Source organism: Anabrus simplex, chromosome 1 (genome assembly GCF_040414725.1).
Source record: "Anabrus simplex isolate iqAnaSimp1 chromosome 1, ASM4041472v1, whole genome shotgun sequence".
Taxonomy (NCBI): Eukaryota; Metazoa; Arthropoda; class Insecta; order Orthoptera; family Tettigoniidae; genus Anabrus; species Anabrus simplex.
Window position 1 is genome coordinate 1,110,042,354 of NC_090265.1, and position 14,081 is coordinate 1,110,056,434.

Consider the following 14,081-nt stretch of genomic DNA (forward strand, 5'->3'; position numbering starts at 1 on the left):
ATTGTTGTATATTCCAATTGACATACGCTAAATAATAATAATAATAATTCCAGGGGTTTTACTTAACTGAATGTCACTGATGGCGGTGTTTATTTCTTCAACGCTAAATGGTTGTGCCACGTTTAAGGAGTTTCATTTCCTTCTTTATGTCCTTAGTATGATTTTTGCTCATTTTAATTTTCGAAGTCATGACTATATGAGAGAAGATCTTGTTTGGATGGATTTCTGACGTCATCCGTGCAGTTATTTTTCCATCTCCAAGTTTCCTGAGAAGAGACCGTTTTTCTCGGCTTGATTTTGTGCGGTCAAGTGAGCTAACTTTATCTCCCCATTTTTCCACCTGGCTGTATGTAGACTTTGTAAGAGTTGATCTGCAATTTCATTGTCACTATTCTCAAGAAACTGTTGGCAAACCTTTTCGCATTCTTCATTCCACCCAGGGATATATTCTTTGCGAAAGCCTCTATGGATATTGCCGCAGATGTCATAGCTCCTAAAAATCTTTCATAAGCTTCGTGTTTAGGTGGTATCCGACGTATACATTTATCAAGTACTTCTGTGAAGCCAGGCCAATCAGTCTTATTGAAATTTCAGGGTGGTCGGCGGCTAGAAGTGATCACAGGGATTTGGATGCCAATTTTGTATATCACAGGTCTATCTAGGCTATGTGGGAAGTCATTAAGTCCCCTTCGAGTAGTTGGTAGAGGTTTGTTTCCTTCGTCTCTGGACACAAAGCATAGATCAGCACAATACTCTCTATTCCAGGCTGCTAATTTGAACATATTTCGGTCTTCGGCATAAAAGGCGTGAAAGAGGTTGTTTCTGTCAATCGGATTCCACTACTGCTTCACCATTCTCATCATTAGTTTTGTATTTCAAGTCTTGGTGGTGACTGTTGAAATCCTCAATGTATACTGCTAGGTGTGGTAGTATATAGGCTGCACAACACGGTTGGCCCACTTGGATTTCGGAGGTTTGTAGATGTTTGAGACCTCACTGTCACCTACTTTAAAGACAACTGAGTGGACGTCCTGCTCGGTACTAGATGACAGAAGAAAGGCATTATCTATTGTATTTCGCACATATGAAGTATTACCATATATCTGATGATAGGTTGCACCCAGAAGATCGTATCCTGGTATTTTCCTCCAGCCCGCAGCTGCTATTCGCCAATGGTGAGTCTTTCTTGTATGACTGCCAGATCAACTTCATAAGAAAGTAGTAGTTAAGACAAGGCTTCACTTTTAGCACGACTAATACCTTCACTGTTTAGCTGACGTACACCTAGGACAGCTTTTACCTCCTGATCAAGGTACAGTATAAAACAATGTGTGCATGTCCTACCCCTTAGTCCCGCTCTTGATACAGGGTCGGGGATGAGATGAGATTAATTTATTTGGCATGTTCGGCGGCCGGATGCCCTTCCCGACGCTAACATCAGCTGAGGAACTAATGAAGATGAAATTAATTATGGTGAATGATGCTGGGTAAGGAGGTGGAAGGAATCGTATACGGCCTCTGAAATGGAACTGTCAACCCGGAATTTGGTTTGAAGTGATAATTTGCACTCACCATATTGCCAATATACATGTATATACAGTATATTGTACCCTTTTAACACGATAACGGGTGCAATATTATACTATCAATCTTATCTTTAGTTGTATGTTGAAGATGTTCTTATGTTATGTAGCTCATTGTCCCTCAAATCATATTCATAAAACTGGATGCATTTTAGGTGTTTGAAACTGAACTGAGTCAAAAATATTTTTTTTACTGAATTCGGTCACATTCTATTCCCTTTGCTTCCACTGTGCTTCCATGAAACTAAAAATTATGCGCCGACATTGTAAACAGGTAGCCTATAGCATAAAAAACTCATATATCTTTAGAAATTCAGAACAGAATGACATTTCAGTAGCACTGAAATAGCTTACCCACTTTTGCTTACTGAACTCCTTATCACCCTCCTGTCCTCTCAAATTTGAAAATACGACAGCCCCGTGTCGGTAGATTTACTGGCACGTAAAAGAACTCCTGCGGGACTAAATTCCGGCACCTCGGCGTCTCCGAAGACCTTAAAAAAAGTAGTTAGTGGGACGTAAAACAAATAACATTATTATTATTATTATTATTAATATTATTATTATTATTATTATTATTATTATTATTATTATTATTATTATTATTATTATTATTATTATTATTATTATTATTATTATTATTATTATTATTACAAATTTGAAAATCACCAAATAGGAGGGATTTCTTAAAATTAATAACTTCTTTATCTTGAATTAATGCTACAGACTTCTCAGTATTTAAATGAATATGAATAGTAGCCAATGAAATTAGCTGTATAAGAACGGCTCGCTGTTGACTGATATATTTTATTGTTGGTAATTACGTTAACTTTGCTGGCAGTATTGCGATTGGCTGACGCTCCTTCCCTAGCTCCGCCGTATATTCATTTAATTTCAATTTGTTATTTAATTAGAATACTTAGTACAAGAAAAGTGTATACAAGAGTACTCTACGAAAAACAGAGACAGAACAAAAGCAGACATCCTAACAAGAGTAGCCTACATGTAGGTCTTCTCTTAAAGAGCAGTTCTGGTGACCGTATCCATGTTAATGAATTGTTATAGCGTTTATCTGAGGAAAGTTGTAGATTTAAATAGATTACATTGGTATCAGCACGTGACTTGTATTCTGCATTCTCATCCTGATATTAATCTTGAACAGTTCTTCGAAGTGAGTGTGCATACGTCTGCGCATCATACGCCAACAAACGTCATCGCGCTCTCTTGCTAGCGGTTATTTGACTGATAGAACAAGTAAAGGGCGAGTCCCGCAACGGTTGCCGCCCTTCCAGCATGCCGTGTGTCGGTAAACGAGATCTCGGTTGCTGTCACACCATTTCTTTACGCCCGTAGAAAATACACATTTCGATGAATGGATAATCAGATTGAAAAGCAAAACGAATACGACTTCCTCTAGCACAGTATACCCAAGTGTTGATAAGCAATGATAAGCATTATAGCATGTGGAAAATAAATGACGTGTGGCCTCTGAAGAGGCCTGTTGCAGGTCTTTCGTGTTGAAGTGGTATATGCGACCTGCGCGCCTGTGAGAACGGGTCCTTTCCCATGATGAATTCTAATGAAGATGATGTCACACACTCCTAGCCCCGGAGACATCCGAATTAACCAATGAAGTTTAAAATCCCTCACTCGGTCGGGAATCGTATACGGGACCCCCTGGACCAAAGGCCAGCACGCTAACCATTTAGCCATGGAGTCGAGCGTAGCATGTGATGATATTCAAGTTTATTTTCTGCGATTCTGCCTCATGAATCTTAAAACGTTCGATGTGAACTTCATTTTAAAATCTACAGCATACAAAAATACGCTGTTCAGCGCTTAATTAAGAACCCATGAAACCCATTAAACCGATTGATTACTCCTGTATAAGAAGCAATGATGTTGGACGCTGTATTAAAGTTTATCGCAGACTACTGAGAACATGATATCACAGGGTGAGCTATATGGGTCAGGCGGCTCTTACATTATCCAATCGCTCAGATACGACACAGGAAATAAACCGCAACTCGACTGAAGCTCCCACTGTATTAACAGATGGTTCTATAACAAATGTTTCCACAATTTTTATCTGATCAAAAATAGTGATACAAGAGCGTAATTATCTTGTAATCTTTGTACAACTTGTTGCAATATATTTTTCTGGCTTTACACCACAAACAATAGATGATCGGAGTCTTGCTTTAATTTTGTTTCAGTGTCCCGCAAGTTGCGTCTCACGGAAGTCCGAGTTCCTACTCTGGTGGACGTACGAGACGCTAACGCTACCTTGGAATGTCGATTTGAACTTGGGGGTACCCAGGGACTCTACTCGGTCAAATGGTACAAGGATGATTTGGAGTTCTTCCGGTATATGCCGGACAACAGACCTCAACATCAGTCGTTTCCTGTTCCGGGAGTAAAACTACAGGTGAGCAATATCATTGATGTTCTACTTTTTAAATACTGTATGGCGACATTTCCTACTTTATACTTTCTACGTACTACTTACAGCTTGTCTGTCCTTAATATTCATTACTATACGCGAACCTTTTCTTGATACCAAGTTTTACGTGGGTGAGGAGTAAGGAGGGAGCTCTCCCGGTTCCGGTTATACGGCCAACTGAATGGAAATGAAATCTAGATTGAATCTATAATATGATCGATCGATATGAATTTTCTCAACTTTTATTAAAGCCAACAACTGTGTCACACATACATTTTATAACATTATATAACATTTCTCGATGCGAATCTTGTTCCTAGTATGGATTCTATAGTTTGGCTTTACTGTGTAAACAACAACAGTACTAGTACGTAAAGTGTACGCCAGATGTCTCACGGCGATGCATAAGCGATTGATAGGCTCAGGTATCAAGAAAAGGTTCGCGTACAGTACATATTCCTGCATCTATAATAAGTGTCAATAATTCCATCCCCTTAAATAATACGCATTATTTCAAAGTTGTATCCGTTACGAACTAACTAGCAATGAGACTGAAAATTCCACATCCTGTTTCCAGTCATTCGACCGGGCCAGGGATATAATGAATGAAGCTCCCATCTAGCGGCGAGGATAGGAATTGTGCCGGCTACCGAAATCTGTCGCACTCCTCTGGGGCAATGCTTAATGAATGACAGATAAAACGAAATGATATTGTAGAGAGTTGCTGGAATGAAATATGACTGGGAAAACCGGAGTACCCGGAGAACAATTTCTCCCGCTTCCGCTTTGTCCAGCACAAATCTCGCATGGAGTGACCGGAATTAGAAACACAGAACTCACCGGGAAGTGGCTGACGCGCTGCCGCCTGAGCGACGGAGGCTTAGACTAATGAAATTATGACTGAAAAATATTTAAATAAACGTTTTGAATTAGGGGAGTAATGTAGATAAACATACTGTATATGTTATCCACTGCAACATCACGTTTAGCAGTTAAGAATTCAACATGGTCGACACCTGAAGCTCTAAAGCTTATGTTGACCTGTAACTTATTAATCTGATTGCTTCTACCGAAAAGCAAGAATAAATTAATTGTTACCGTATTCATTATTTCAGTATGTTGAGAGTCCAGTTAGAAAACATCAAATGCTCGTTAAATAATCGTGTGATTATGTGACAATTTTCCTCATATTCTGGACTCGTCAATATACTGCACGTTTAGTTGATAATTTGTTAATGAGGGATGGACGAATGTCAAAAAAAATAATAATAATGAGGCAGACGTTCATGGCCAATTGATTGCATTTTTGCAGAAAAGTCGGTCAAGCTACGTGGTGCATAATTGTCATATACAGTTAGGCCTATATCATTGGTGTTCTACTTTTTAAATACTGTATGGCGACATTTCCTACTTTCTACGTACTACTTTCAGTTTGTCTGTCCTTAATATTCATTACATGTTCCTGCGTCTATCATAATTTTCAATAATTCCAACCCCTTAAAAATTATGAATTATTTCAAAGTTGTATTCGTTATGAACTTAGTAGTAATGAGATTGAAAATTCAACATCCTGATTCCAGTCATTCGACTGTGTCAGGAATGTAATGAATGAAGCCAATAAGTCACATAATAAGTGATATAAGCAATAAGTGAGATGAAACACCTAAGCATCTATGATTGCCGACAGCCTTAGATATATTTCATATGAAAGTTCACCCTATGGTGTCGTACTGCTTTGAAAACGATGTACGCGCACCTAAGGAAGGAACAGCTAAGTAATATAGCGTGATGAATTCAGTATGCGAACCCGGCAGAAGCTCTCCTTAACGTACATTGTCGGCATAAAAAAGATCTTTGGTGAGACATTTGTAATTTATTCAACAAAATTAATTAAAACTCACCGAGTGAGTTGGCCATGCGCTTAGGGGCACGCGGCTGTGAGCTTGAATTCGGGAGATAGCGGTTTTGAACCCCACTGTCGGCAGCCCTGAAGACGGTTTTCCATGGTTTCCCATTTTCACACCAGGAGAATGCTGGGGATTTACCTTCATTAAGGCCACGGCTGCTTCCTTCCCACTTTTAGCTCTTTCGTATCACATTGTCGCCATAAGACGTATCTGTGTCGGCGCGACGTAAAGCACATTGTAAACATTTTAAATTGTGTAATTAAAACTCAACTATAGATCGACCAGCAGAGATCCACTTCTCTGCCATTTATTGAGCAAAAATAGACGTCAAAATTGACGCACAGGCAGCCTAAATGACGTCATATTAAAACTTCTGGACACGATAAATGAGTTCATACGGTAAAAGAAATAGAATAATGGGTAAGGTAGTGTTATGTACAGTTCTATTCATTTTATGGTGCTGTGCAGTTGAATATATTGATCTTATTGCAATTACTCAATGTACGTTTTCCGCCAAGCTGATGGTCATCATCAGCAATTAACTTATTGAAGAGCGCTATTGATATCAATGATTCCTAGGAACATACCAATGGATGCCTGAAAGACTCACCTAGCTGCAATTCTAAAACGGAGGGAGATACGTCCTGTCAACTTCCTGGCACCTTCTCCGGACGTCGTGAACGATTCTCTTAGATTCACAAAGCAAAGCAAAGCAAAGTCACCTCCGTACAGGCCATGAAGGCCCTTGGAGGAATGGAAGGTAATGGCTTCCACCATTGTTAACCTCGGCAAGTGATGGGGTAGAGTGGTTAGCTCTACGCCCGGTCGCCTTTGCCCCCAGGAATTAACCTGGTACTCATTTTTGGTCTAGGCTGAGTGAACGTCAGGGCCATATGAACCTCCGAAAGTGGAAATCTAATTTCTTAAATTTTACGACTTCCTGACGGGGATTCGAACCCATGTCCTTCCGGGAGAACCGAGCACGCCTTTACCGCCTCGGCCAGGCAGCCCCTCTCTTAGATCCAGAAACTATCCATTGCCTGATGAATAATATGGCATGTTGTCCACATAACATATTTATTGATTATCTGAAAACTACTCTCCCAGGTTTTGAGGAATTAAGTCATTCGACTTGTGAACTAATGCTTACGTCAAGGTACAGTACCAGACTGCTGGACAAAGTCCACAATAGAAATGCTATATAAGGGAAAAGGTAGTGCAGCAGACCCCAATTCATAGAGAGGGATTCTATTAAGGTACACACTTCTAAAGATCCTGACTATGCTAGTGTCCAAACAAATTTCATAGATGATAAATTTCCGGACTCACAGTTTGGTTCCAGCAAAAAAAGGAAATTACTCAAGCAGTCCAATATCATTAAGAGGACATAGAGGAGGCCTGGCACGACTTAGAGGGAATCTGCGCGTCATATTTATCTATTACGCCAAACCTTCTGCACGATCCGCAGAACTATCCTGTTAGAGAGATGATTATTAGACCGAGTTTCTATCTACTCCCACTCATCACTAATCAGCTTACTAACACAGGATAGGGATTAACAATGGCATCGACAAGTCATGCCAAATAATGCAAACTATTGGTGTTCTACCAGATAACTCTCTCAGTCCATTGCTTCTCATTACTGCCACGGCAGACATCACCGAATTAGTAGAAAACGCAAAACTTATCATGTACTCCGATGGCATAATTCGGATGTCTATCTCGGGAACAAATCTACGAAAAGTGATAAAACGGGCGAATAGATAGAGATGAGGCTAAATGAACAAACGACAGTCTCAATGATCTTTCGAAGGGGCGGTAAAAGGGGAAGCTTCGACATGTGACCGGCAACTGAAGTTAGTCACAAATTTTTGGCACCTTGCGGTTACGTGTCCCACACCAGGAAACCTGTTCTCACTACACGTGAAGAAAGGGCCATAAGAGCAATAACTGACCTAAAACACCTAAGCAGTCTATGATTCCCGACAACCATAGATTTTTCATAATAAAGTTCACCCTATAGTGTCGTACGGCGTGGAAAATATGTGCGCGCACCTAAAGAAGGAACAGCTAAGTAATATAGAGAAACTGAAAACAGCCTACGTAAGAAGAGTGATTTGCCTATCAAAGTACACCCTCTCACGCCTTGTATATCAAATGACAAGACAGATGTTCTATGCGGAAGAGCTGCGCCTGAAGCTGCTTCTGACAGCCACCACAGCTTTTAAGGAGCTCCTTGAAGAAATTGAGTAAAAGAGATCCGTCAAACCTGGGGAATTCTACTTGAGCGACGTCATATTTCCATCATTTGAATTGTGTCTGTAACTAAGTAAGTGAGAATTTTGATACTTCGCTATATAGCGTGATCGTACACTTCATATCGCTGCGGGTTTGTCTTTGGGACTGGTATGGAAAAGTGTCATGTATTTGCTGATGTCATTCTTGTAATCAATGTAACGGAAAAGTAGATTTTCTTTGTTGTGCTTCGCACACCATGCTCTCAAATGTTATCCTAATTGTTAATAAATAAATCGACAAGTTCATTACATATCAGCTTGTTAACATCTATTAATTTGCACTACTTCAGTGAGCAGTGCAGTGGTTTTGAGTTGTTTCCTTATGGAGTCGCTGTACCTCGCTTTGAACGCTATTCCTAAAAGGCGTGTTCACTTACTGAAGCTAAGGAGGTTCAGAATTCTATCATGTATTTAGATACTTTTTTTATTACATTGAAGGTTGAGTAGAGTTGTTGGAGTCCTAACATCTGGACCATACCGAGGTGATGAGAATTTTGACTTGACGCTCAAAAGACTATTTCAAATATTATCCCATAGTGTTGTTGACATTGTCGAAATGACCATACAGTGATTAATTCAACAACACAGCCAATAGAAAACCTTGTCCACCAACAATGATGTAAATTGTACCTTTTGGGTTATGGGAAGAGAATCGGTCTCTGAATGGGAATATGATTTTTGGGAGACATTCCACAAGATGGTCACCATCAGAGTTCACAAAATGATCAAAGGAGAATTTAACATCACAATAAGTAAGGAATGCAAAACGAGTCACTGATCACATACGCCCACTTAATTAACTATATAAATTAAAGTGTTGGTAACTACTCAGGACAATCGGATCTAAAAAATTCTTAAATAACACATGCCGAGTCGCAGTGTGATCATCCTGTACGGTTTACCACACCGAAAGAGTTCTTTTTTGACTTAAATCGAGTGAAGATTTGCTATCGGTGGGATAATTCGTTCTTCATTCACTGCTCATGTTTGAATTTGAAAGCCTGCTTTTATCATTTCGTGAACTCTAATTATGACAAGTTTTGAAATATAATTCCGGTATCCTATCGATCATTTTCCTATCCAGGGGCAGATGATCATCGCACAGCTAAAAGTTAAACTTTAAATCCTTTTCCCGTGGGCAAAGTTTTGCATTCGCAGTTATAACTGTGCGAGCGAATTATAAGTAATGTGGAGTGTTTGACGATATGGAAAATACTGTACTATTTCGACCTCAAAGTGAGAAGGTTTCCTCGCTAGAGAAGACTTTCCTTATAGGGAAGGTTTGAATAATTAAATGAAAATAAATGGTTTACTTCTAGTGGAATACTGGTTCTACTCTCTAATGAAAATGTTCTTATTTTCCATTCATATCACTTTCGTTTGGCAGGTACAGTGGATTTAACTCACTAGATACGTTCTAAACTAGAACTAGACTCGAGGTTCCACTAATCACCTGGTGGACGTTTACAAATTCGAATGGAGGAACGGAAGTAGCTTTAAGTTCATATTTTATCAACCACCCACCCCCACCTCAGTGGCGCTACAGTCTTGAACGACCTTGGTATATGAAATGATTGCTGCTCAGCCCTAAGGCGGGCAGATTACGAGGTAACACTTGATCAGCGCGACAATTCCTCTGCGTAGTTAATCTTGGCTTCCTAGACCGGGGCCGTTATCTCACTGTCAGATACCTACTCAAGTGTTTTCACGTAGGCTGAATGTACTCAGATCCTCGTAAGAAATCCCTAACCTGGTCGGGAATCGAATTTGGGGCCTCCGGTTAAGATGCAGGCTCGCTACACCTAGATCACGGGGACGGCTTTCTTACGTAGTCCACTTAAAATGTAAAACCGCTCGTAACGAAAGACAAATATCATACTGTTTTAACTCATTACTTTTGTCAAAACCTGGTAAATGATGTCAGAAACACATAAGTGGCATGTGGAACCAGAAATCTGAATTTTATAAATTCAGCGCATTGAGAATTATGTTCTCACAGGGATTAAATATTCAATTCAACCACTTCCGAGTCAGACGCGCTTGCATTCCCATTGCCCGAGTGGCTGTAGACGTACTTAAGCGATCACTTTACACCAGCTGAGAACCAAAAATGGTGTACAACGTTTATTCCAAAGAAAGTCCAGGATTTCCAGCCACTCAACTTTGTAAAAATTAAAATTGATTTTAAGACGCCTTTGTAGCACATGAAGTTACAGTTGTTCTTATTTATTTATTTATTTATTTATTTATTTATTTATTTATTTATTTATTTATTTATTTATTTATTTATTTATTCATTCATTCACGAAGCACAAGATACAGCTACACTGAGCAAATTTCACCTGCACTGTCAACAGACTATTTAACAAACGTAAATTTTCATAATAAAATATAACAAACATAACAAAATATAACAAGATCACGTACACAGCCTACTAATAACAACTGTCCAGATCGAAAACCATGAGAATGTCCATGTTCATAGTACACCCTACCGGGCTTCGAATGGATGACCCACGCATAAAAATGCCTCCACGTAACGGGGTAAACACCCACGGATGAGATTTGGATTGAAGAGCGGGTCGAATTGCTTAACGAGCTTCGAACCGCTCCCCTTCCTACTTTCTGTGCCGGCCCGGCAGCCTGAGCACTTGGGGAAGTGGTACGTTCAAAGAAAAACAAAAACAACAAATCCTTAAGATGGAGCCTTATGTCTATAATATGAAAGTAGGATCTCTGGGTTCGAATGCCTACTGGATACTGCTTACCACTGCTACCAATGACAAGAACCATAAAATAGGGGTTACGAATGCAAATTTATTCAAAAATAACAATTTAAAAAGGTTGATACAGCTCTATACAATGATTCTCCACATATGGGATGAAAAGAAAATAATAATCATTTTAAAATACGAATCGCCCATGGGCGTCGTCTGCATAACGGTATGATTGAGGTTTTGCGACTTGCTATCGTTCATTTTTCCTCATTAATTCATACCGTTCATGAAATTTGTACATTATTCTGTCGATCACACCGTGAGATGACTTGATGTCCCGATACACAAATATCACTAGCTGTTCTAAGCTCGAACATAACCGGGGCCTACGATACATAATATCATATTAAAAGACACATTTGCATAATGCACAAACAAACACAAATACCATTTTTGCTAAACCCCGGACTTCTCATCTGTCACCAAGACCACACGTCGTGCACATAGGTTCTGTTTGAACTCAAAAATATGTGCACATCATTACGAAACATACACAAAACATATGGATATATACACTTCATGCACACCGGAGAACCCTTCCTAGAAAAGAAAACAGCATGGTTATCACAGTCTCCGGCCCAAAGCGCAAGCTTGTAAGCAGCTCGCTCAAGGGCGCCGTCATCATCCGGCGTCGAACTGGCAGACTCCCGACCGAGAGGTACTGTGGGTTTCTGTAGATACCGAGAATAGCTACAATCTCATCTCGCCGGATATCTGGGGGAATCCCTACTCATTTATTAAATACCCTTTTAAAAGAAGTTACCGTGATATTATCATTATACAAGTATTCTTAGCTGAGCCATTTAAACCAACCGAGGGGAGCGCGAGGTTGACCCAGGGCTCCAAGTTAGTCTTAACACAATGGTTTAAAGGGATCCCTCTGTCGCGAGGGCGAGAGCCAGTCATTCACAACAGAAGGAAGGCCGGCCATTCACTTCGCACGGCCGTTCTGATTCTTCTCTCGCTCACACGTCTACCCTCTCATCTCGGGGACACACATATCCACAGCCCGCTTCATTTGTTTATTCATATCATTATGGAATTCCCATGAAATACTCTTTTTATTCACTCCCTTCTCATTATTATCACTGAGACTGTGGGCACGATCACTTCTCAATCATCTCATCGTAAGTTCCTATTCGGCCCTTCCACTACGCCTCATACCGCGTATCTTCTTCCCTTGGGCCTATGGCTCTCATGGCTCCTCGTCCATACCACATAACTACACTTATATTTAAACCTTCTGGCCAAAGATTAGGGACTCATGCCCCTGGGTCTTACCCCGGCTATAGATAAAAAAATACACTCCAAACCATTATGGCCCATTAATCAAAAATCACGGGAGACTTGCACATGGTCCCTCACACCTATCTAGATCACACAGTATGTACCTCTCCCGGTCGGGATTTTCTTCATTCTTGATGTACATGCACGGATTATATCTGTAAGCTAGGCATGCATTATCTGACTGACCCATGAGTTTCCCTGGCATATCCGACAACCAGGTGGGACAGTGACTACCAACATTTCGACATATTTCCCTGCTTGCCAGCACTATGTTTCCAACCGCCCCTACGGGAAACTCAAATATTCTCCTAACCTTGTTCCCATATTTGCTAGGACATTCTACATTAAAAATATAACCCTCACGATAAGCTAACCATTAAGAAAGAAATATGAGTCGTCCGGGAATTTAGCTCCCTTAAATTTTACTTCAACATTATAAAATCAATAAAATTTCCATATAGGACATGCATTAACTTACAACATTTTGATATTTACAAAAGAACGCTAATCCTATCCCCGGGTTATGTCATGCTTAGAAATTAAATTTGGACATCACTCATCTGTTTGGTGGCCGTTGTTTCTTCCGCCACGGGAGACCCATGGTGAAGTTCTTAGTACTCCATGACCACTCGGTAGGTGGCGGGCGTGCAGTCCTTCATCCCTGGTCCATACAAGTCCGACATCATGGGGAACTCGTCACAGCTGAAATCTTACAGTAATCCAAGTGGGTAACACTTTTACACTCGTCACACGTCCTCTATTTCAGAGTTTACACCCGCGTTCACAGTAAGAATCGGGTGGCTCACGAGATTCGAGCCCCTGATTCAAAGTAACACGTTGGGTGATACCAAATTATGAATTTGACTGACTCATTAAAGCCGGCACTGTCTCAGCCGAATTCCAATACTTGTTTGCAAATTATGCTCGCGGGTTTTTACTAGTTTGACACGCAGCACAGGAACAATACCTAGGCTCGTTTGGCCTCCCGTTCACTTCACAAAGCGTGCTGGACACAATGGCGCTTTCAATACACGGTCAAGGGTTTCTGACTTAAACTGGGGCACCGCGGGATATAGTGTCCTCCTCACCGACCCGTAAAAGAACAACTGTCTCTACAATGGCCTGCCCGGCTTATATGATCTTACCCGCCGGAAGCTCGGGGGCGTCAACGTTCACGGTTCATTAAGAACAAGAGCTCCTTTCGTACCAAGAATTGACGATATTTGAATAGTGCATCTTGTAGCCCTCTGTCTCCTCTTTCATTTGAGCCTGGCGTGCTGGACCGACGATCAGCAGTTTTTATGTAATTTGCTTCCCGCCTTTGATTAATTCATAGCGTCCTCTGGGGGGTGGAGCTATCTCCTAAGCGCGATTCTTGGCGTGGGTGACGCCGCTGTATCCACATGTGTTAGCGATATGTTACATCTTGACAGCTGGTGACCTCATTTCTTCCCCTGCATAAGTTATTACATATTTTTAGTCTGGAGAACGCAGAAAATTCCGCTCTATTCAATGGTGTGTCTCGCATAATTTTCCTATGTCTGGATTAAAATATCATTCTATTGTTTACGCGCCAAAATCCGACGTTGGCACCCGTGACACGTGCATAAAAAACCGGAAGTTCCTTATGTTCGTTTGGAACTCGGGAAGCTAAGCTCCACCTCGGGGCGTATCTGACTACTCCAGCATCGCGTCCCCTTCTATCTCTCTCTGCGAGTTGAGAGCGTATTTCCGCGGGGGCTTGGCTGTTGCTTTGTCCTCCCTTTGTTCGCAGGCGCTCTTTTCGC

The 14,081-nt window shown here is 40.8% G+C and overlaps 1 protein-coding gene across 1 annotated transcript in view; it reads left to right on the plus strand.

The window, feature by feature from the left end:
* LOC136858173 (uncharacterized) overlaps positions 1-14,081 on the plus strand; it is a 174,597-nt gene that overhangs the window by 73,030 nt on the left and 87,486 nt on the right. Inside the window, exon 2 of the mRNA XM_068225397.1 lies at positions 3,800-4,011. Within this exon, the coding sequence (XP_068081498.1) occupies positions 3,800-4,011 (212 nt within the window). The remainder of the gene's footprint in view (positions 1-3,799; positions 4,012-14,081) is intronic.